This window comes from Enhydra lutris, unplaced genomic scaffold (genome assembly GCF_002288905.1).
Source record: "Enhydra lutris kenyoni isolate GAN:26980312 unplaced genomic scaffold, ASM228890v2 scaffoldscaffold22, whole genome shotgun sequence".
Taxonomy (NCBI): Eukaryota; Metazoa; Chordata; class Mammalia; order Carnivora; family Mustelidae; genus Enhydra; species Enhydra lutris.
Genome location: NW_019154106.1, coordinates 4497850 through 4522185, shown reverse-complemented (window position 1 = coordinate 4522185; position 24336 = coordinate 4497850). Strand labels below are relative to the sequence as shown.

At 47.6% G+C, this 24336-nt stretch overlaps 1 protein-coding gene across 8 annotated transcripts in view; it reads left to right on the top strand.

The window, feature by feature from the left end:
• LOC111149807 (protein phosphatase 6 regulatory subunit 3) overlaps nucleotides 1-24336 on the top strand; it is a 146410-nt gene that overhangs the window by 106162 nt on the left and 15912 nt on the right. For 5 of the 8 annotated variants that reach the window (XM_022507094.1, XM_022507086.1, XM_022507091.1 and 2 more), the window contains 7 exons: nucleotides 122-186; nucleotides 3250-3365; nucleotides 5187-5272; nucleotides 11363-11449; nucleotides 16449-16546; nucleotides 18125-18179; nucleotides 19289-19419. In XM_022507094.1, the coding sequence (XP_022362802.1) occupies nucleotides 122-186; nucleotides 3250-3365; nucleotides 5187-5272; nucleotides 11363-11449; nucleotides 16449-16546; nucleotides 18125-18179; nucleotides 19289-19419 (638 nt within the window). The remainder of the gene's footprint in view (nucleotides 1-121; nucleotides 187-3249; nucleotides 3366-5186; nucleotides 5273-11362; nucleotides 11450-16448; nucleotides 16547-18124; nucleotides 18180-19288; nucleotides 19420-24336) is intronic. The other 3 variants (XM_022507089.1, XM_022507092.1, XM_022507093.1) reach the window with 3 other exon arrangements.

Genomic DNA, 24336 nt, shown 5'->3' with positions numbered 1-24336 from the left:
ATTTAGCTTGCTGGGTGGTACATGCCACTGTTCTATTCAAACAGAGTTCGGTCACACTTCAAAATTTTGCCACTTTGACACTTGTATATGTGTTAACTGGAATATTCCTTTTTATTTAAAGCTTTTTCAAAAATGTCAGCTAATAGAACGGATACTGGATGCCTGGGAAATGAATGAGAAGAAACAGTAAGTAAATTGTTCTCCCATAGAAAATCTAGTGTGATTTTTTTTAATTTGAAGAAAAGATCTGCCTTGCCTTAGAGAACAGAGAAAATAATTAACGTGGTACCAGCCCACTTTATAGTTACAAATGGTTGTCTTGGGACTTCCGGATTATTTATCATAGCAGATCTTTTTCTGACTATTTTGAGAGTGCCCTGTCTTTCTGCCTCTCTTCAGGGGAGTCCAGGGGCTGGCTGCCTTTGAAACTTCTGGTCCTTTTTGAATAGCTGTTTTTCTGGCAGGAATACTACAGAGGCTAAAGGCAAGAGTCATAAAGCCAAGTCCTCTGTGTGGATGCTTTAGCCTAGCAGGTTCGTCCTGCTTACCCATGGACTCACTGTAGAGAGAGTCACTTCATGCATGGGAGGAGGGGGTGGAAAGTTGGCCTCGTAATTTTTGTTTAGAAAATTTCCGTTTGCTGGGACACCTGGGTGGCTCATTCGGTTAAGTGTCTGCGCTCAGCTCAGGTCATGACGCCGGGATCCTGAGATCGAGCCCCACGTGCGGATTCCTGCTCAGCAGGAAGCCTGCTTCTCTCTCTGCCTCTGTTGTTCCCCCTGCTTGTGCTTACTCTCTCTCTCCGGCTCTCTCTCAAATAAATAAATAAAATCTTTAAAAAAAAAAAAAAAGAAAATTGCCATTAGCTGATTGGCAAGATTACTTGAGTATTGATACGGGTAAGTAGTTTTCCACATGGATTTTTTCCTCTCGCGTGCCCTGGGGGCTTTTATAGCAGCCCGTGGACGCTGAGGCGGGTGGCACAGTGTGTGTTTGGGGAACACTCTCAGGGCATGCTTCTTGCGTTTGTTTTGTAAGTCGGGTTTCTTGAGGTGCAGTTCTCGAGGTGGAAGCTCACCCTTCTTCCGTGCACGTTTCTAGGAGCTCGGGCGGATGCGTGCAGTAGTGTAAGCACTGTGGTCCGGCTCAGAGCGTCTCTTCGGCCCAAAAGCTCATCTCGTGTGCCTTCATAATTGAACCTGTGCCAGGAGTTTTCTTGTTCAGACTTCTCTTGTGGCCGCTGGAAGAGCTAGGAGCTAAAGGGAGGTGTCAGCTTTATTAGCCTGTTAGGTTTGGTCTTTAAAGAGTGCCTGCTGGCACCGCCGGGATTCTCCCCTGACTCTGGGAGACCTGCGTTTAGTTCGAGTGCGGCCGGGGGCTCATCTCAGAGGACTTCGGTTACATTCTTCCAAATGGAGCTCCCTTGGGGGTGCTGTGTGTGGCCAGATCAACATCTCCGGTTTTGTGTTTGACCCTATGTTCGCCCCCTTGTGCCCTCCCTGACCTCCCTTGCTCTCTGTATGCTCTGTTTCCCCTCACCTCCATCCTCCGGAGGCTTGACTATTAACAGACCCCCGGGTTGGGAGTGGGAGGGTCCTGAAAGAGTTTTTCTAATGTTTCCTTGTCCCAGAAACCTAAAGGATGTCGAGAGCCTTGGGGAAAAACCCTGGCAGGTGGGCCTTCGTTTTCACTTGTGGGAGCACGGGCGCAGCATCTGACCGAGAAGTTGCCTGCCGGGAACGCTGGGGGCCTGAGACCTTTTTGTGAAACCAGAAGAGGTTCTTAGCAGCTCTGTTGAGATCAGTTCTGTGGCTCTGATCCTTAGCTGGCCCCAGACCTTCTAAGATTATTAGCAGATGTTCTGTTTTTCGGGCAAGCCTTCAAGCATAGTACAGCTTTTTTAGCGGCTCCTGAACGATTCTCCCTTTAAACAGAAATCTCTTCAGTTTGTTCTCTCCTGTCTGCTAAGCAAAGTCTTTTTGGGTCAAGTGGAAAATTCACAGCGATGTGAACGGTTGTCTAAATAGGTGGGTTTGGAGGGCGCCTGGGGCGCAGTTCGTTGAGCATCTGACTCGGTTTCCGCTCAGGTCATGATCTCGGGATCATAGGATCGAACCCTCTGTCAGCTCCACAGTTGGTGCAAACTCTGCATGGGACTCTCCTTCTCCTCCCATCTCTCCTACGCACCCCACCCCCCAGAAAAAATCTTAAAAAAATAAGATGAATGGGTAGACTTGGGGCACTTAAGTGGCTCAGTCAATTAAATGTCCTGCTCTTGGTTCCAGCTCAAGTCATGATCTCGGGGTTGGAAAATCAGGTCTCTGTGCTAGGTGTGGAGCCTGTTTGAGATTCTTTCTCTCCCGCTGCCCCTCTCCCCCCAAATAGAGAAAGAGAAAGGGAGAGACATAAGTGAGTGGTTGTGTGGGTGGATTTAGTAAAGATGGGTCCTGGTCAGGAAGGGTAAACACTAGAGGAGGAAAGGGGTGGGGAGTAATTGATGTACAGATGTTCCAGGTGTGGTGTGGGCCCAAGACCAGCTGAGTACCCCTCGCCTTGCCTTGGCCAAATCCTCAAAACCAGCCACTATTTTAACTTGAAAAATGGAATTGGTAGGCAATTATGTCTGTTAATTGAACTGAGATTATGAAGATTTGATATCTTTCAGCAAAATTCTCACCTTACGTTCCTACAGTCTTTTTAAATTCTGAAAAATAGTTTCATAAAAAGATACAAAGGAAATCGGGGCACCTGGGTGGCTCAGTGGGTTAAGCCTCTGCCTTCGGCGCAGGTCATGATCTCAGGGTCCTGGGATCGAGCCCTGCATCGGGCTCTCTGCTCAGCAGGGAGCCGGCTTCCCCCTCTCTCTCTGCCTGCCTCTCTGCCTCCTTGTGATCTGTCTGTCAAATAAATAAATAAAATCTTTAAAAAAAAAAAAGATAAAAAGGAAAGTCACAGAAACATTAGGCATCAGTGAATGCTTGGGCTGTTTTTTAAAGGTAAGATGTAATTGAAGATTAATGATGGGTTTGTATATGGTGGCCCAGCGTGGCCACCATGTCATCCTGGAGCAGAGCATTTTCTGCCGCTCCCAGCCCTACCCGACCAGGTGACTCCGGCTCCTCCTTTTCTCTCCATTCTCATCTTTAGGGCCTCCGCTTTTAGAATGATCGCTGCAGCCCACTGTATTTACTAAGCTGCTTCATGACCCCGTGTGATCAGGAGTCTGACTCTGTCCTCTCCCCCGACCAGGGCCGAGGGAGGCCGCAGGCACGGCTACATGGGCCACCTGACGAGGATAGCCAACTGCATCGTGCACAGCACTGAGAAGGGCCCCAACAGTGCATTAGTCCAGCAGCTGCTCAAAGGTGTGTGTGCGTCGTGAAAGTTTGTTGTATTTCTGTTGGATTGGGGTAAGGATTTAAGGGTAAAGTGGAAATATTTATGGTGTTTATAATAGCAGTCTATGGAGTTTCTTTATACTTTGCAAATTATCTGAAGGTCCGAATGAAGTTCTTGAGAGTGTGTTTGAACAGTGTAGTTCTTTGCTGTCTCGTGCCTGCAGTCCTTTTAGTGAGTATTGGCAGGCTTGGCCGTACTACCCTCTCGCACTCGAGGAGCCTGCTCCATATGCTGCTTGGGTGTACACGGGGTCCCCACGGGCTGGCCGTCAACTCACTTGAGCTGTGACCACGTATGCTTTTTATTTTCTTCTGAAAGGCCCTACGTAGCCTGTGCATTGAGTGCCTTTAGCTGGGATATGAACACACGGATCCGCATGTCTGCCAGCTCTCTCCCACTGAGGTGAGGGATGGTGGACGCTGAAGGATGGTTTCAGTACCAGCGTTTACATGTCTTCAGCCCGAGGTTCCTGGGAAGAAATTGCAGGTGCCTCTCACGCGTGCCCAGGCTGTGAGTCTCTCTAAACTGAGAGCCCTGAGAGCTCCGTGGACTCCAGGATGTGGGCCAGTCCTGTGACTTACTCCCAATGTGAAGGCCTTTAACCCTTGTGCTGCCGCACTCGTCCCGACTCGACCTGCTAAAACTGGACGTTGTCTCCCAGTCTAGCCTTCTCTTTGTCTTTAAAGTATGTGTGTGTGTTTGAGAGGCTTTTGCCTGTGGAGCATGAACTGAAAGAGTTGCTCCCAGGGAGGGGGCAGCTGGGGCTTGCCCCGTTGTAATTTGGCTTCTTGAGAGCGGAACAAGCCAGACCATCGCAACTGATGTTCTTTCCGTGGAGAAATGGTCCTGTGTGTTAGATTGGCCTTTGTTTTCCCGAAGTTGCTCTGCAGGTGGCGTGGGAGGGACACAGGCGCGCATGTGGAAACCACACTTGTCAGAAGACAGCTCTCCCAAGGCCTTCAAGATTATAGGCGTTTCTTTTTCTCAGAAAAAGTATTTGTGTATCTTTTTTTTTTTTTTTTTTTTTTTTTTCCATTTTCTTTTTAACTTCTCTGGAGGGGCGCCTGGTAACTCAGTCGTTGAAGCGTCTGCCTTCGGCTCAGATGGCCATCTCTGAGTCTCAGTTGTCAAGCCCCACGTCGGGCTCCCTGCTGGGCAAGGAGTCTGCTTCTCTCTCTGTCAAATAAATAAAATCTTTAAAAATAAATAAAATTTTTGTAGTGGGTAGAATTTCACTATTGCGTATGTATCTACATGTTGGCCTGTGGGCACAGACGTTTAGGAAACAGCCAGACTGGGTTCCGTGGAGCCTTCACTGGCCAGATGCCAGTCACAGCATCTGACGAGTGCGCAGGACCTTGCACTGGCAGCATTTCCTGAACTTGAATGATCGTGGAAAAGACAGCTTTCCCTCCCACCCTAAAGACCTGCTGGTTCCTCAGAAGTTTGTTGGAAACACATTTTCCAGGGTTAGTTTTTATCAAAAGATTTTTAAAAGCTTGTTAAATTTGCAGAGCTGCTTAACGCCCTTGGCATCAAGCATGGGCCATTTTGGGGGTGGTTCTGGTTCCTGAAATTCCTGGGGCTTAGGCTATAGAGCATTATAAACTCTACTTTTCTCCAAGGGTGCTCAGATGATGGGACATGTTTGCCTTTGATGGACTGAGTGGGCGGCACTCTCCTGGATGTCCCGTTTTTCTTACGTGTCTGTTACTGTTTCTTACATGTCTGTTTCTTACTGGAGGTCCCTGGAGTGATGATGCCTTTTTCTCTTTCTCCTTCTGCAGACCTTCCAGACGCGGTCAGGGAGCGATGGGAGGCGTTCTGCGCAAGCTCCTTGGGAGAAACTAACAAGAGGAACACGGTAGATCTAGTAGGTTTTACCAGGTCACATTTCTGTGAGCTCAGTGCTCTCAGCCTTTGCCCGTTTATTCAGATGTGGGGTCTTTCGTTTGTCTTGGTAATTTGGGGCCAAGAATAAGTTTATGTTTCTTTACCAGGAAGAGAGGTCCGTGTTCTCCCTATTGTTGATAACTTGTCTAGTCAGCTCCTAATTTCTGCCTGGGATGATCGGAGGGTACAGAGAGGCCACTGAGTTCTACACTCCCTGCCCCACTCTTTCCTTCAGCGCCCCTGCCCTTAGCACCTCTGTTCTTGTTGTGTTTCTCGCCGTATGCCTCAGCTAAGCCTGGGCCGTTAGAAACTGCAAGATTCCTTTGGATATTTTCTAACGTTACTCAGTTAAGTTTACCCGCATTTTAGATTGTTCCCAGGATGGGGGTGTGGGGTGGGATTTTGTAGGTGACTTTGAAACCCCATCTTTAACAGATTAGTACTTTTAGCCAGGGAATAATGGCATTGATAATATTTTTAAAAATTATATTGGACTTTGGAATGTATTCTTTGTTTTTTTAAACACACTAAGATTTAAGGTAAGTATTGCTTTTGCTTTTGCTTTTAAAGATAGGGAAAAGCATTTCCTTTCATAAGCACATACCAGCTGATTGAGGTGGTGGTAGTAACTCTCTGTGGAAGTAGGTGTGTCAGGCATTTACTTCTGTGATCGCAAACGCAGCAGCCGCAGTCTGAGTTGCTAATACTCATGGATGCCTGCTGGTTAGACACTCAGGCGTTTGGCAGCCTTATCACTTCAGTGCAGAGTTTAGAAACAGAAAGGCTCTGAGGGCTGCAGGGGTCACCAGGTCTGCCTGTGTCACACCCCCAGGGGGCCATTGCCTCCTACTTGATAGATTAACACATTTGGTTATCTTTATTCAGACTCTTCACAGATTGGTTAAACAATGGTTTGGTAAGGATGGGGGTAATGATAGACTCAGGGGGAATTGGAAGAATTACAAAGTTAAGAGGTGACTATAAGGGGAGCTGCATGAGGCCATTTAATTAAAATATGTCTGATGGCCCTCTGTGTCTCAGTGCACCATAGCCCAACAGAGCAGCTGGCATCCACTTTGACAGCCCTTAGTCATCAAGGAAGAGTTAAGTAATTTTTGATGAACGTATAATCCACAGTGGATTGCTTTTTTCCCCAATCAAATTGGTTAAAAATCTGGATAATCAGGGTCTTATTGTAAGGTGAAATTGTTCTCTTATACTGTTAAATTGAACCATTTAATTTAGAAGCCACATATTGGTCCTGTGAAGGATTCAGGCAGCGTGGTCTCCTTTAAGGGATTTTTGTCTTATTTCTTATTTGTAAAGGACTATTTAGGAATATTAATTCTGCTTTTGTTTGGGAAACTCCTTTAAAAATTGTCCCTCAAAGGATTGACTTCAGAGGTAGACTTCAAAAATGTACAGTTAAACTTGTTATCAGAAGTTTTCCAAAAATTTATCTTGGGTAATTCAAACTCATTTCTCTTGTGAGCAGTTCTTTGTAAGGCGAGATCTCATTGCAATTCAGCTAACACTCAGCTAGTTTGCACAATGCTGTCAGTGATCTGGCTGTGACTGTGAACGTGGTGTGCGCCTGCGTCACAGAACGGGAGCGCGTGGTGCAGAGTTAGCGTGCAGCAGACACGTCTGCCATCGGGACTGCTGTACGTGTGTTGAAGGGGAGGTTATCCTGGCCCACCTGTCACTAGTAGCAGCTTAGTTCTCTTTTGCTAAAAGTAGTCCAACTTCTCGAGCCCTGTTGACACCGCTCATGTCGCATGTTGAGTAGCCCCACTCTGTAATTTTATTGTCTGTCGGGACCAGGTTGATGTCTCAAGACCTGTTCAGTTCCTCAGTCCTGGAGCCCAGTACTTAAACACCACTTCCCTTTAAAGGCCTTCCAGGAGGGAATTTGCTCTGGTTCATATTTTCAGGGGTACACAGGTTCCAGGTTTTGTGGGTGCTTACGCATCCTAGGCCACGAGGGAGATTGTCACTGCAGCCTTCAGGCTTTCCATTGTGGTGCCCAGATCGTTTCAGGTTATATCCTGGGCCGGGTGCCGTGTTCCAGGGAATGTTATCATAAACCCAGCTTGGTAAATGCAGTGGGTCTTGCCGTTGCAAAAATGTGCTGTAGAAAGGGTCCTCGTCCACATAACGGAGCAGAAAGTCTAGATAAAAGCGTTTCAGACACATTCGTTCCTGAAACTGGCGATTGAGTAATAGACTCCTTGGTCCCCGCCCCCTCCCCAAACAAATCAGATAGATCCCCGTCTTGATGCCCTGATTTACGAGCTGGTTTTATCATGGCTGCGATACTGCTCTTCCAGTATATTTGTAGGACTTGAGTTGGCCTATAGTTAGCACCAAATGCTTGGGTTTTGCCTTGTCACATGGGCCTGGCCTGGTCTTATGTTCTGGCCGCAGCAAGGATGCGTTCATTAATGCACCAGATGCTCACCTGTGCTGCGGGCTGTGGGCCTGAGGTCTGCTCTCCCAGGGAGGAAAAGCTGTGCCAGTCCCAAGCTCTTACCACTTCTGGGGCAGCATTTTAATGACCCCCTCTTGGAGGTCTTTGAAGCCCTTTAGTCTGTTGAGCTCATCACGTCAGCAGTAGCTCCTAGATTGTTGCGTTTTTATGTTGGGAGTTTTATTATGAATGGAATTCGGTGTGTTACTTCCATCCAGAGACCTCTCTGTGGGTCCATTGGTAAAAGTTGGTGAAGATTTAGACAGTATGTCTAGGTAACCATAGGAGATGTGTTGGTACTGACTTTGGAATGCTGAGTTTGCTCTGTTCTCTGCCTTCCTCTCTGCGGGAGTGAATGTGTTTTCTTTTAAAGTATGGGTGCTTCTTTCTCATCACTGATGAGCTCCTCTAGGGAGGTCGTGGAGAACGATACCCGTGTGCGGTTGTGAATTGCCTACAGATCGAGCAGGTTGGGATGGAATGGCCCAGAGATTGTGTTTCTAGCCAGCTCTGGTCATGTAGGTGCCAGGGGTCACAGCAGGATCCACCGTAGCCAGGAGGAAGAGTCCGATGTCCACATTTCACTTAGCTGAATGTTCCAGTCATGCTTCTGGTCTTCTTAGTAAAGACGATCAACTGAGATGAAGAGAACTCTTGCTTTTCCTGTAACAACAGTTAATAAAACTGAAATTTTATTATGAAAGAAGGGAACATCTCAAAAACTTTACTCACTGAAGCATCAAGAGTATACTTAGAACACATCTGACTTGGTCAGAGTGTTCCTACGTACTTGTTACTTTTTTGAAAGTTACGACTCTATTCTCATTCAGTGTTGTGTTGGTATTCATTAATTCCGTAAATATTTGAGCGGCCGCTGTGTGCTATGCACTGAAGCGATTGTAGTACACTTGTTGGATGAAAACCCCTGCCTCAGCGGAAATGGACGACCAGATGGCTGGGTAGACTCCAGAGGCGGGAGCTGGGGTTTGTTTTGGGCAGAAGTGCAATTTAGGATTAGGTAGTCCAGGAAAACCTCATTGAGAAGTTCACGTTTGTGTAGAAGCTTGAGGGAAGTGAGCGGGGACGGTGTCCAGAGGGGAGAATGGAATGGGAGGCCCAAGGGGCTTTCTTGCAGGCCAGATCTCCTCCTGTTTTTAATCCACACAGGCCCCTGGGTTGTGACCTTAGTGAGATGAAAAGCCATTAGGTATGGAATTAAGAAGGGACATAATTTGGTGGACATTTTAGAAGGTTGTTAAGGCTGCTGGGTCGGAAATAGACTGTGGTGGGGCAAGAGGCCGCGGCAGGGAGGCCGGTCGGCAGCTAGTGGCAGCGCTAATCCCGACCGGAGATGGCGGTGAGCGCGGTGAGAAGCCTGGGCTTTTAGGTGCTGCTTTGACGGTGGAGTGACTAGATGCGGGTGGGACAGAAGAAACCAGAAGGCCCAGATTTTAGCTGAGGAAGGAGAGGGAACAGGGGGCATCTGCCGAGATGAAGATGCCTCAGAAGGGGTGTGTTTGGAAGTTGTGGCTGGGGACTCTGGCGGCTGCATTTGTGTGATGGACTAAGTGGGTTCCAGTTAGCAAGCCCCCCCCCGCACACGGAGGGTGTGGTGGATTCAGTCATCTTTGTGGCCTGTTTTGTTAATAACAGTTTCAGACCAGGTGTGGTGCGGGTAGAAGCAGAATCACCGCATCTTTCAGTACATGAATGCAAAAGTGCATGCGTTGTGGTATTAATAACTTTCTTCTTGGAGAAAAAACTATTTTAAATACCTCTCAGAATTGCTTTGAGCATACAAGTTATGGAGAATATGTAAAAAGAGGTCAAAATGTCTGGCACATAGTAGTTACTCAACAAAAACTAGTTTCTTTCTTACCTTTCTTTATGAACTTACTCATTTTGTAGCAAAAGAGTAAAACAATCAATGAGGAAACATGCAGCCTGTTTGAACTTGGACAACAGGACATGCTGGGAGTAGCCAAGTCTTCGTTGTTCCCTGTTGTTCAGTTGACCTAGCTTGCTCTTTGAGTTGTTCTGTAATTCTGCACCCTACCATGAAGTTTGCACTCCTAAAACATACACTGGGTAATAGGATTCCTGCACTAACTTGCCCCTGAGGAGCCCGGAGTTCCTCTGAATCCACTGTAGTAGAAGTGGATTTGACCTGCTGTTGACTGCCTCCTCCTGTGCGATGCCAGCTGCCATGACCAAGCAGTACTCCTCCTCCTCCCCTCCGCACTCTGGCCGGGCTCTCCTGGAACGTCCCGCCCCCACCCAGTCCGCACAGCTTTCCCCGCCAACTTGCTAAAGCTGTGGCTGAGCCGAGAAGTCTCCCTTCGTTGATCACAGATTCTGCCTTTGACTTCGTTGGCCAGTTTCAGAATCAGAGTCGAAGCTCTCTCTGCCTCAGGGCGGAAGGAGAAGGAATTAACTGGAAACAGTGGGTTAATCCTTTGGCATAGTATCTTTACCAAAGAGGGTCAAAGGAAAAAGAGCTTGATTTTATTCAGGCAGTGATGTATTCAGAATTTCATCAGCCATACCACATACAGGCCTATTTGGATTTGCCTCTGGGTTTCTTGAACCAATGCTGGAACATCACAGAGCAAACCAGGCCAGGGTTCTGTAGCTGCAGGCTCTTAGGCACAGCTCCAAGGGTTGGCAGGTCCCGGCCGCTCACATCTTCCCCCAGTGACGGTGCTCTCTGCCGGTTACACTTCTGTGAAAAGTGAGGGGTGAATCACTCAGGAAATAAACACTTTAAGTTACCGTCAGACGTGCAGTTGCTTGTTTTAGAATTTCACCGACTGTTCCTGTTTGTCTTCGGCGATAGAGCAGTGGCTGTTACTTGTCCTCTGCCTGGTTGTTCGTTTGTCTTCCTTTCTAAACGTCAATGCATTTCCCCAACACTGGGTGTCATTTATGAATTAATAAAAAAATCACCCCCACGAATTGTTGAGCAGCTCACGTTTGCATTCGTGTTTAATTACTGTGTGTTGGTTGTAATCTTGAGGGCAGGGCTACATTTTAAAGGCCAGAAGATTTGGGGTCTTCTTATGAGTGGGTTAATACTGGTTCAGAGTCACATTTAGTGCTTATGGACAGTGTTTTTCTTAGAGTGGACAGGCATCGTGAGAAGGTAAAGTGAAATGCTGTATTTAACCTGACCTTCCTGGTGGCTTATTTAACCCCCGGGGACTGCAGTTTTCCAAACTTCAAGCTGGGCGCTTAGCAAATTACGTTTTATCGGAGCCATTTCTTCTACCTTCCCTTTGTAAACATTAATAATTGCAGATAATTGTTAAAATCATTTAAATGGAGTAACTAACCTCTTGCCTGTTTTCTGGTGGTATCAGTAATGAGACAAATTAAAATACAGATGGGCAGCGAAAGGACAGGTAACCTGACCATCTGACGGAGTGAGGTGGGCCTTTGAATTGTTTGGGTGGGTTTTACAACTTAACTGTTACTTACTTTTGTTCTTGCTGTTGTTACGCACTGAGAGACAAACTAAATGTGATTTTTCCTTTTAAATGCTGATACAAATGTCCAAAACTTTTCTCTATTAAATAGTTTTTTACATTTTTATGCATATAGGTTACAACCTGCCATATTCATTCATCCAGTGATGATGAAATTGACTTTAAAGAAACGGGTTTCTCACAGGACTCTTCTTTGCAGCAAGTGAGTCATGCCTAAAGCTTTGCTTTTTGTTTTTATTGTAAATGCTTGGTCTAGTTGCCGTCTCTGGGCTCCGGAGGCAGATGATGCGCTAGGATGTGATTTGGGGTTCCTTACTAATTAGGCAAAAGCGTTTAAAATAGCAGGTGTTGGGTGTGTGAGAGGAGGGTTTGCACTGATTATATTTCCAGGAAATGTTCTGTACCTGGTAACAACAACGCCAAGTCGGGTAAATTCTCACATTTGAATGAACTGAGCGGCTTTGTGAGTGTCTCGGACACGCTCCTGTTGCAGACCTGTGCGGGGTCGTGTTGTTGCCCCAGGAGTGCTGTAGTAGAGGCCAGCGGGTGAGAGTAATCGGAGTAACGCTCTTAACGTCAGGAAAAGTAACTGTCAAAAAAATCTCTAAAACTAAGTGGCTTACGTGTTTCTAGTATTTTTGAGGTCTTTTTAGGGACTCCCAAATTAAGTTTTCCTTGAAGTAGTTCATCGCCACCCTCCCCTCCTGCCCACTTCATCTATCAGACATTTACACTCTTCGTGGAGGAGAAAACAAGATACAAAAATACATGCACTGATTGATCCGTCACTCACTGGTGGTTCTTGGGGAGGCGACCAGTGATTTCGCTGTCCTAGGTGCGGACCGGCTTCGGGCTTCTGTGGTAGAAGCCCCTCGTTCAGGTTACCAGCTCGTCATGTAGAGAAATCGTCCTCAGTCGGGACCAGGCCTCGGCATGTCACTTGCTCGGGTGTGGCATGTCACTGATGGAATCTCCCCACCAAGCACCGAGCGTTTGCTTGGCCTCTTTTTTCTCAGTCTCTAAGGCCCGGCTCTCACCGGGGCCGGGGTGAAGCTGCGGCCCGCTCTGCCGACTGCCTCGTGGCGTCCAAGTAGGCTGTGGGATCTGGTAAAGCTTGTGCTAAGCGGTTGCTTGGTTTTCCCACTCACGTATTCAGGCCGGGTCTGAAGTGGTGTCTCAGTGCGCCGCTGGCTTCTCCGTTGATTCTTTTTTTTTTTTTTTTTTAAGATTTTATTTATTTATTTCACAGAGAGAGATCACAAGGAGGCAGAGAGGCAGGCAAAGAGAGAAATAGAGGAGGAAGCAGGTTCTCCGCTGAGCAGAGAGCCCGATGCGGGGCTCAATCCCAGGACCCTGAGATCATGACCTGAGCCGAAAGCAGAGGCTTAACCCACTGAGCCACCCAGGCGCCCCTCTCCGTTGATTTTTGACTCTGCTGCCCGTCGGAAGCCAGCGGCTCGGGGCAGGGGGCGGTGAGCCTGGAGAGGGAGCCGTGAGCACCGCGGCCCTCGCTGCCGCCCTCCTGCCATGGCCTGCTGCCAGCCAGCCCTGTCCACTGGGGGGCCCACGTGGCGCATTGTGGGTCGTTGTACCCACCGGCACCTCTTTCTTGACCCCAGAGTTCTCGGGTTTTAGCCTGGGAAGCCCTTGGACCCTAACCTTTCTCCCCCACTGAAGCCCCTGGCCTGGCCTGGCAGGAACTTCGGTGCTGCCCGCTGCCCCGCTTCTGGACTGAAGCTCGGGGGTCTGAGCTGTCAGTTACCACGGTGATCCTGAGCCTGAGGACATAGCTTTAAGAAAAAGAATGCCCTGACACCCATTTGTAAATAAGCCAAAACCTTAGAACCCTGGGCGGCTGATTCCATGTAGGAGTGGTTATTTTTAGTTACCTGGAGAGTGGGTTCCCTTCTCATGAAATCTGATTCCATGGCTGTTGTGGGGAGACACTTTTCTGGCGTTTTTGGGGGTTGACTGCTGACATGCACTTGTGGCTGGCCCCGTCCCAGAAGTGCCCTCCGCGGCCTGCCGTCCCGTGGCGGTCATCCCTTCGTGGGACCCTCTGAAGTAGGAAAAGTCAGTCCTTTCTGCTGGACAGGCCTCTAGTAAAGCTAGAGTAAATCCGTCATGGATCATTCTGCAAATAAGAAATGTGTTTCCAAACAACTTCTGTTTTTAATTTGGGAAGACAAGTTTTAAGTTAACTTAAGAATTTTATGGTGGTCTCCATTATAATTAGAATATTAGTTTATATATATCCATTACAGTTTCTCATTCACATTTGAAATTAGGTCTCATGTGGGTAAAAGCCTGAGTGTGGAGACTTAGGGCAGGTCATTTAACAAGGACACCTGACCGTGTCACCTGTGGGGCTGTACTTGGCTCTAGGAATGCCTCACGGCTCTTATGCCCCCCACCCCAGCCCATTTGGTTTTGTCTTCTGTCCCTTCTGGTGTCCTCACCTCGAGTGTTTGACTCTTCCTTCCTTGTGATTCGGTTTGAAAGAGTTGTGGTGGGTGAAGAGGTGTTCCTCTTCCTGGGTCTGGAGAGTTAGGGCTGACTGCTGCAGATGGGCTCTAGAGGCCTGATTCCCCCCGCCTCCCTCCTCCTTGCTCTCCCCTCCTCCTCCCCCCCTCCCCGTCCAAGCAGACTTGTTCACAGGCGGTCACAGAGGTGGGGCACACCAGGACTCTCTGTTGCCTGAGTGGCATCTCCAAAGAGATTTCCTTAATAAAGCGGTAGGCTCACTTGTCAGTGACTTGAACAGTCCCTGGCTTTGGCCAGGACAATGGCTCTAGGAAGTGTGGGTTTGGGGTTTTTTTCTTAATAATTAAGTGTTTAATAATTACACAGCCATATAGTACTTTCCAGACTTAGATTTCTCCATGTCCAGAGTAGTTTTACTATAGCTGTAAATACAGTACAGTAACGGTCTTCATGAATGTGGCTCTTGGAAGGTCTGATTGCTTTATTAGTAAAAATTGTATTTTGAAACCTGAAGTTCTTTGCTAGCTTGTATCTTCCTAGAAGCCATAATAGACTTATGAGGACTACAGTTTGTTGGTTTTCTTTTGCCTGTGTTATTGCATGGAAGTTACTTGGGTCTGCCGGTGGCTATATATCTCCCTGGGTGGATGACTGAGTAGATAGGGAGACAGACAGACAGTGTAAGTATGTGTGTACATATGTATGGATATTTGTACGTACGTATGTGTACTCACACATACATTTACAATGTATTTAGTATTTGCATGCTCTTTATGGAGCATTTAAAGAAACATTTTTGGGAACATTTCTTTCCTCTTGTACCCAAGATTCATAATACAAACACCAGTGTGACAAAAAAATTTAAAGGGAAAAAAAGAGAATCAGACAGAACACCTGGGGAGGGACCTGTTCCCTTGTGTGACCGTTTCTAATCCTGTAAATAAACTCAGAGCCCGGCTTGCGCCGCTTGCTCGGAAGAATGATCCTGGTTCTTGACTATATCTTCGAAGGCGGCACACGTCCCACTTTACCTTATAAAAGATAAAGATGCAATTCAGGGGTATTGGCTTATTTTATTTTATTTTATTTTATTTTATTTTATTGAATTGGCTTCTTTCTTGTTGGTTTTTATGCATATGAGTGCTACATGTCTGATTTTTCATTCATATGTCCAAGACTCAGCCCTGCCTGGGAGAACTTGTCCCTGCCCTTCTCCATTCAGCCGTACTCCCATGGCTCAGCCTTGGCGTGCCTTACCGAGTGCCCTCCTGTGAGGGTGGCCCGCCGGCCCCCATGTGCAGACAGTGTCACCTCTGTGGGCAGGAAAGGGGATGGCGTGGAAGTGTGTGAGTGAGCAGGTAGGGCGTGGGGCTCTTGCGCTAGAGAACAGTGAGGTTTTCGGTTCTTGGTAAACTAGATGCTGCTTTTTTCAGAGCTGAGGAGGAGATGCCTTCCTAAGCCGAATAGGTGGTTTATTTCTTAACCATCTTCAGTTCGGGTTGTCCGCGCCGTAATCCCCTGCCGCCAGAGTGAGTCATCAGGAACGAGCGCTCGAGGCATTTTCCAGCAGACGTGTGCAGGCTGGGATCTGTGGGCTCTGCTCCCAAGGAGAACCAGGGGGGGCTTCGGGTTCACTCAGTTGTAGCTGCCTCCATCCCAGCAAGTGGCCTCAGGTGTGATGTCTTTAGTTGAGCCGCAGCTGCTGCTCGTACCTCTTGTGTGGGGCTCGTCTGCAGGAAAGAGCTTTCCCGTCTGTCCAGAGCTTTCTCCACAGGAAGCACGCACACTGGGATTTATTTGCCTCCGTATTTAGTGCTTGGGGTCGAATGAGGAGTGGCACCTGCTTACCTTCACTGTCCTTCGCTCCTGACTGTACAACACTGTGTATGACACACTCGGAGATTTCTCTTGCTCTGCTGGGCCTGCTTGTTTTAAATCAGAAGCTCAACATTTTTGCGAAGCCCATTCTAACATTCCCCCGTTTCTCACCCAAGAAAACCCAAGTGCTCCTGGCACTCTCTAGAAATGGTGTAGGAGACAGAACGGGTTCCTCTATGGATCTTAACAGTTGTAGGCTTTTCAGACTGATGTATGATCGGTGTTAAAACTTTGTCCTCTCTCCCTAAGGTAGGTAGGGTAGAAGCTACGTTCATACTCTCCCAGCCTCTGAGACGGAAGTCTTCTTTTAAGAAAATGCAGTGTCTCTGAGCGTTGTGTTGCAGGGTGGTGATTGTGATTACTAGCTGTTCGACCGCTGGCGCGATGTTCCTCTAGCGGATCAGGGGTGGGAGGTGCGGAGGGAGGTCGGGCGGTCACCACTTACTGAATCTTAGCTTAAGGTTGGTTGTGTCCAGAGGTGATGATACATCTTATAATTTCAGACTGTCACATGTCACTGGATCACCTCTTCCAACAAGACTTAATCCAGACCTCTCTCTGAAGATAATTCACAGTAGAGGACAGAGAGGTCACTTAACATTGCTTACAGTGACGTGGGCATTAGAATGACTGGTGGGCCAAATTCCAAACATTGCCTTTTTTGGGAAAATTGTGTCTGAAATTATTTGATTTTTTTTTTTTTCCTTAGAAAAACACACCAACTTTTTAAGCCCTAAGGCTGTAATAAGTAAGATGGTTTCTGGAACACAAATGGGCAAATAGTATGTAGAATGTCATTAGAATCATTATATCACTGTCACTGGTCCTGGGGTTGCCAGGCCTTTTCTGATTATCAGATGCAACAAATGACGTCCAATTTTATTGACCAGTTTGGCTTCAACGATGAGAAGTTTGCAGATCAAGATGACATTGGCAAGTGAGTATATTTTCCTGTTTCCCTATCTCGTGCACTCCTCGTTGTCATTCTCCTGGGCCCTGGGGACTCTTCCACATCCGTGTGTGGGAGGAGCCTGTCCTCCCGAGCTGTCCCTGTCATTCGGCCTGGCAGGCACTGAAGCACCCAGAGGACCAGCAGGGATGAGAGTGTCCCTCCCGCCGAGAGGGGCTGCCGCTGGGCTGGCCTATCTCACAGAAGCTTGTTCGTAGTCAGACTGAGCTTCTCTTGGGAACCTGAGTTGCTGTTCATCCCCTTTCCACTGTCGCGCTGGGGGAGCGAGTCCCTGCTGTAGTCGGCGGGTTGGAGCGGGCACAGTCCCTTCACGTCAGCAGCTCGCATCCTGTCGTGGCAGGAGCAGCTCCCTGTGGGTGCTTGCCCTGGTTGACTCACCGTAAGGGGTGCTTGGGTGTTGGGAAGGCAGGCAGACCGCTCGTTCTGGGGCGGGGGACGAGGAGCAGGGAGACGGGACTGAGCGCTGCTGTACCCAGTGAGTAAGAAATGTGTGGGAGACCCACGCAAATGAAAACAAGTGGCCTAGCAGCTGGCCTCAGGAGAGGAGAGGTATTTATAAATGAAGTATTTACGCGAGGGGGTATTCTAGCTCATTGAGAACAGAGCTGACTGTCAGACGGCTTCCCTCCCGGGGCACTGCCTGGCAGCGCACGTCTGCTCCTGGCGTCTGCCTGGCTCCTCGCTCGCAGTTGGGTCCTCATGGGTTGATGCCGGCCGGCGGTGCTGTCTGCTGTCACCAGCGGCAGTTTCTAGCATGCGGGAAGCTCTGATGGTACCGTGCGACATGCTGTGTGAGTGCCGTGGATGGAGGCTTCACTGGGTTAAAGGCTGTCGGCTGCCCTAAGAATCCGCTCGTTTCCATCCAAAAAGAGCAAGAACTGTCCACGTGCTGTTTGTGTCTGTACCCAGCGGCGCTCACCCCAGAGCCCCCCCCGGCCTCCCCTGTCTCCACTCTCCGTAAATGTTACTAGTTAAGAATCCATCTCCTTAAAATTTATATTGGGTGCTTGGAATAATGATTGACTAGAACAGATCTTGTAAGAATTCTACTTACTCAGAAACTTACGTTTCCCGGGCTAGGAGTTTTTACCCCTCCTTTCTCCCTGATTACGCCATCTTACAGGATTGGGGGCATGTCTGTTCTGTGTATGAATTTGGGCATCCCTGGAGAAAGCTCTGACTGACAGCTCTTGGGTACTTTTCCATGTTCTGACTCTTTCTTCTTTACAAGTGGTCTGTTTCATGGCCAAGTAAGTAAGGCCCAGAGAGCCTTGGTTGTCGCCCTGGATGTGAAAATCCTTCATGGGTGGGCTTCGGGGGGGGTGTTTATTCTCTTACAAGGCCTCCCTGCCTGCCTTTCCACCCCGTGTGAGTTCCTTAATACCAAGGGAAAAGGCATCATTTAATGCAAGCAGGTTTTCGTTTTTGTTTTGCCTGGGGTGATTTTAATGATCGTGCGAACATTTTAAATTTGAAAAGTTTCCTGAATAGTTGCTGTCAGTTTACAAGTAATTAATTATTCGTATACTTCTGTTTTGTTTACAGTGTTTCTTTCGATCGGGTATCAGACATCAACTTTACTCTGAATACAAATGAAAGTGTAAGTATTAATGTTTCATCTCGCGAGCACTGAGGTGCCTAAGGGGTGGCCTGGGCGGGGCGGGGCTGGGATCCGGCGGGTGTGCGCGGATGCCGCAGGGATGCCGCACGCGCCAGGCCCCTCTCGGCTCCAGGGAGGCTGGGGTTACTTCACGCACTCACATGGCCTGTCTGCTTCCTGTGGCAGGGCTGAGAACACCGGGGTCCCTTGTGATTGCGGTGTAGACGTGTAGCTTCTAAAGATCGCTGTTTGGGTCTAGCCAGCCGCCTTTTCCTTCAGCTGTATGTGAGCCGGAGAGAAACTTGGGCTGGATCAGGCCCGGCTTGGCGTGCCCAGGCAGGGCTCGGGTAGCCGTCAGCCCCATGAGCAGGTGACGTGGGATTAGTGTCGTTTGAGTGGGCACAGTCTTGATGTTTATTAGCGTGAGAGACCCCAGTTTATCGGCCGAGGTGCGAAGGTGGCAGCTCCTGCTCGGACTCGTGGCGCTCCTCACTGCTGACCTGGACTGGTGAAAGTGGAGGAAGCCGGGGTTGCTCTCCTGTTAGGGCTGGTGCGGGACCGCGTCTCCGGTGGTGGGGCAGGGGAGCTCTCGGAAGCCGCCCAGTGCTTCGCCGGATGAGAGGGAGTCCATGAGTGCAGTGTAGACTCCTATGGGCCTCTTGAATCCAATCTTTCGGGGGAACTTCTTTAAAGTTTTGAATCCGTTCTTTTTGGGAGAACTGTCTGTTGTTCCACAGAAGCTGACGTTAGATGCTTTTACATTTTTATTTTGGTGTATGTGGTAGGCGCTGTCTTTGAAAGGAAATGAAGGGGGCACTTGGGGGACTTGGTCGGTTAAGCGTCTGACTTGATGATTTCAGCTCAGGTCCTGATCTCAGGGCTGTGAGATCCAGCCCTGCACTAGGCCCCGTGCTCAGTGGTGTGCCGGCTTGAGAGTCTCTCCCTCTCCCTCTTCCCCGCTCGTGCATGAGCACGTGCACGCTCTCTCTTTCTCTCTCTCAAGTAAATCTTTAAAAAGAAATGAAAAATGCAATTTATACTGGTAACTTTTGGAGAAAATAACCTCATGTTTAAGTTTGTTTTGTTCTTTTTCTCTCATTTTTATTTAGGGAAATATTGCCTTGTTTGAAGCATGTTGTAAGGAGAGAATACAGCAGTTTGATGATGGTGGCTCTGATGAGGAGGACATCTGGGAGGAAAAGCACATCGCCTTTACGCCAGAATCCCAAAGACGGTCCAGGTGAGTCTATTGACAGTAGCAGTAATACCCAGTGCATACAGTAGGTGACGGCGAGGAGACATAACACTGTACCTGTGCAAGTGTACCTACATGATCTAGGGACCAGTGCTTTTGTCATGGTCAAACATGGCCTTGTTGGGTCATCTGGGTGGCTCAGTCAGTTGTGCGCTCTTGATCTCAGCTCAGGTCTTGATCCCACGGTTGTGAGTTCGAGCCCCACATTGGGCTCTGCACTGGCGTGGAGCCGACTTAAAAAGAGAGAGAGAAATGCCCTTGTTAGCTGATGAGAGGTGGTACCAGTACTCCTGTCTGCATTGTGACAGTGTGGATAAGTCAAGGTGATGAACTTGAGAATCCTGGAGGTGTTAAGACATAGTCCTAAAGCGTCATGACACAGCCTCTTCTGAGTGGGAGGCGCTGCTGAGCGGTGTCCCGTACAGTGCTCTGAGTAGATGCTCCCTTCCCGGGACCAGTGGCAGCATCTGCGGCTTGTGGTTTCCTGAAAGACTAAAAGCTTCCCCGGGAAAGAGAAAAGTTACTCTAACTTGGGGAGACAGTGTCCTGCCTGTGGGGATCCTTTGGGATTAGTCCAGTTGGGTGTTTTTCCTCTCTAATTTGTTGAACTGACTCCGGCCAGAGAACCTGCAGACGTTTGCTGCAGTACACAGGGAGTTCTTGTTTTCTCGGTGTCCGTCACCACATTCTTCATGCTCGGGCGAATAGCAGCTGCACCTTCATTTTTATTTCATTTATTTATTTATTTATTTATTTTTTTAAAAGATTTTATTTTTTTGACAGAGATCACAAGTAGGCAGAGAGGCAGGCAAGAGAGAGAGGAGGAAGCAGGCTCCCCGCTGAGCAGAGAGCCCAATATGGGGCTCGATCCCAGGACCCTGAGATCATGATCTGAGCCGAAGGCAGAGGCTTTAACCCACTGAGCCACCCAGGCGCCCCTATTTCATTTATTTTTGATAAGTAATGTTTCCACATGGCATGCAATTCGGAGAAAACAGGATATACAGGGAAAAGTCAAACCGCCTCCCAGCCCCAGTCCCCTGGCGGTTTATTCTCCTTGCTAAACAGAGCACGCTGCCGCCACCGCCTGGTCTCCGTGTGACCAGCACTTACGTCGCGTCTCAGGAAGGTTGCCGCTGTGGGTTACAGGAGCCCCAGCTGTGGTTCACACCAGAGAAACTCTTTGTCTCGTGATCCACAGCTGTTGGAGGTCATTAACGCCCGCTGCTTCCCTCACGCCCACTTTCCCATCTTCTCCATGTTGGCTCCTTACTCTGTAATCACAAGGCGGCTGCAACTCCGGACCAGGAAGCAGGAAACAAATCTTCGTGGTGAACTTGTTTTTTAAAAAGACAGAGCCCTCGTCAAACTTGTTTGTCCCCATTTGCTATGAAATACTGGTCCTCATGTGAGTGGATTCACTAAATGGCCATTGCCTACTGCCATCCAGGCTCTGGGGGCAGACCGTCCGCACACGTTGTTCTAGCGGTGCGGCGCTGTGGTAGAGCGTGGAGAAGTGTGGCGGTGAAGACAGTATCTGGAGGACGTGCGGAAGGAACACAGGATGATAAGAAAAGGCAACTTTTTATTATTTTTTAACAGCTCTGTTGAGGGATAATTGACTATAATGAATTTCATTTATTTAAATTACATAGTGTGGTAAGTTTGGACCTATGAATATACCCACGAATACGTCCATGAAACCATCTCTCAGTCAAGATCATGAACTTGCCCATCACATGCAAAAGCTTCCTCCTGCCCTTTTATATTGCCTTTCCCCATCTGCTTTTTGTTCCTTTAGAATGATTAGTGTTTTCTAAAGTCGTATATAAATCAGATTGCATGTTACCTACTTAATGTTGCCTCTTCCACTCAGCATTATTTTGACAGTCATTCGTGTTGGGTCATGTATCATTCTTTTTTATGGTTGAATGGTGTTCTGTTGAGTGGGTGTACTACCCGCCGAATGGGTGAATTTGTTTATTCGTTTGCCTGCCGATGGACATCTGGGTTTCTAGTTTTGGGGTATGATTCACTTGAGAATAGACTGTGGCAAATTAGGGATGTATGTTGTGCGCCCTAAAGCAACCAACCGCTCAGCAACAAAACAAGAAATTATAGTGAATAAGCCAGCAGAGGAAATAAAATTATAAAAATTATCTAAAAGAGGGCAAAAAAATAAAAGGCAGCTGGGACACGACCAGCATTAAACCTAGGCAGCCCCCTCAGGAATCATTGAATACTGGTAAGTGAGTGATCCCCAAACCCCAGTTAAAATGAAGGGACTGTCAGATTGGATAAAAAATCAGGTCTAACAGAGCTGCCTACAAGAACTGAAATACAAAGACACAAATTGGTTAGAAGAAAAGGTAAAGCATCTACGTGCTTAATAAATAAGGTGGATTTCAGAGGAAAGGGCTGAAGGAAGGGTCATAACAGGGTCAGGTCTTCAGGAAGCTGTAACACTTCAGAATGTCTACGTACCTAATAACAGAGCTTCAGAATAAATTCACGGAGCAGAAGCTGAGGAAACTGCAGAAGCAGCAGACAAATCACAATTCTGGGCCCGTGATCCCACGCTGCTTCTCTGGTGACGGACAGTGGGCAGGAATCAGCAGACACACAGAACGCGTAACACTGTCAGCTGTCGTGGTGCTGCTGGACATTTGCAAAACACCGCACCCAACAGCAGCAGGACAGGCCCTGTTTCCAAACGTACACGAGCTGCTCGTGCCAGGAGAGATCGTGTTTGGGCCATAAAGCCAATCTCCGTAAACTCCAAAAGTTCAAGTCCATCATGGTCTCTGACCCCAATGGAATTAAATTAGAAATCAGTAACAGGGGCGCTTGGGTGGCTCAGTGGGTTAAAGCCTCTGCCTTCATCTCAGGTCATGATCCCAGGGTCCTGGGATCGAGCCCCACATCGGGCTCTCTGCTCAGCGGGGAGCCTGCTTCCCTTCCTCTCTCTCTGCCTGCCTCTCTGCCTACTTGTGATCTCTATCTGTCAAATAAATAAATAAAATCTTTAAAAAAAGAAGATTCTGAAACTTAAAAAAAAAAAAAAAGAAATCAGTAACAGACCTCTAGAAGACCTCGAAGTACATGGAAACTAAATAGCACGTGAGTTAAAAAGAAATCAGAGAGGGTATTCAGAAGATCATTTTTTTTTACTGCTTATATTAAAAAAGTAGAAACCTCTCCAGCCAATGACCTTATTAGCTTCCACCTCAAGAAACCAGAATGTAGGGCAAACGGAAAAGCAGTGGAGGAAATGGTTGCAGTCAGGAGCTGTTCTTTGAGAAGACTGAGGAAGTTGGTGCACCCCTGGGCAGAATGGTCAGGAGAAGAAGGAATGGCTCGCACCGGGAATGAGCCAGGCAGCATCACTGCTGGTACTAACGGAATAAAAAGGGAATATTGTAAACAACTCTGTGCCAATAAGGCTGACAACTTAAGACAGTCTTTGAAAGGCACACAGGCTACCAAAGCTCAGGTGCCCCCCCCAAAAAGTTAACCCAGATAGTCCTGAATCTGCTAAGGAAGTTGAACTTTCAGCTTAAAACGCCCCACACACACACACACACAAACTTCAAGCTCAGATGGCTTCTCGGGTGAATTCTACCAAATGTTTCAGGAATTAGACCAGCTTTATAAAAGCTTCTAGAAAATGGAAAAGGGGGGAGTAGTGCGCATGTCATTCTACAAGGCCACATCAGTGTGACCTGATAACCAACGCTGACATGACAAGAAAAGTGACTCAGTTATTCTCCTAATATGGACGCAGAAACTCTCATAATGTGGTTTTAGTAAATAAATGCAGTAACACTACATCACAGCAGAAATACTGAGTTGGTTTGACATTTGTGGAAATGAAGCAGTAAGCATGTGGCTGAATCCAACATCTAACCCCGTTAAGAGTTCTTAGCAAACTGGAGACGGAATAGAACTTCTTTAACCCGATTACAGCTTCTGCAGTCAGCCTACAGCTGGCAGCATGGTAAAAACAGGATGGTATCCCCCCATGATCAGGAACAAGATAAAGATGTGTGCTCTTACCACAGCTTTTCCGGATTGTTGCTAGGGCTTCTCACCAGTTCAGTAAGTCAAGAAAAAGAGAACCCATCTAGATTGGAAAGGAAAGGGTGAAAATTATCTTTATTCACAGACAATAGTTATTGTCAATGTAGAAAATCTGTCGAAATCTACGAAAAGAATATTAGAACAGTTGAGTAGGTTCGGCGTGATTGCACGGGACTGGGTCTGTATACTTGTCGTTCTCTGCAGTTCCAGCAAACAGTTGGAGCTGAAGTAACCAAGTAACCCTATTCATAGTAGCATCAAAATATTAAATATGTAAGGATAGATCTGGCAAGATGTGTAAGACTTGGATGCTGAAAATTACAAGGCAGCTGAGAAAAATCAAGAATTGAAAAATGTTTATGATTTGGAACTCAATGTTTTTAACATGCCACTTCTCCCCAGATTGATCTAGAATTGGTGCGATTGCAAGTAAAATGATAATAGGTTTTTTTAGTAACTGTCGACAAGCTGGCACTTAAATGGAGATGAAAATGCAGAGGAGCTAGAAGAGCCAAAACAGCTTTCATGGAGAACGGAGTTAGAAGACAACAGTCCCTGATTTCAAAATAGAGTAATTGAGACCGTGTGATTAGTAAGACATAGTAGTTCCGGGCACGGAAAAGAGTATAAACAAGTAGGTGTAGAGACAGCTGACTTGTGATGGAGGTGCAAAGGCAGTTCTGTGGAGAAAGGATAGGCTTTTGAACAGACATTTCTAGAAAAGGTGAACATCTGTATGAAAATAAATGAGCTCAGTCCCTACTTCTTACCGTATATACACATGGATTCCAAATGGATCTTAAAGCGTCAGACTATAAAACT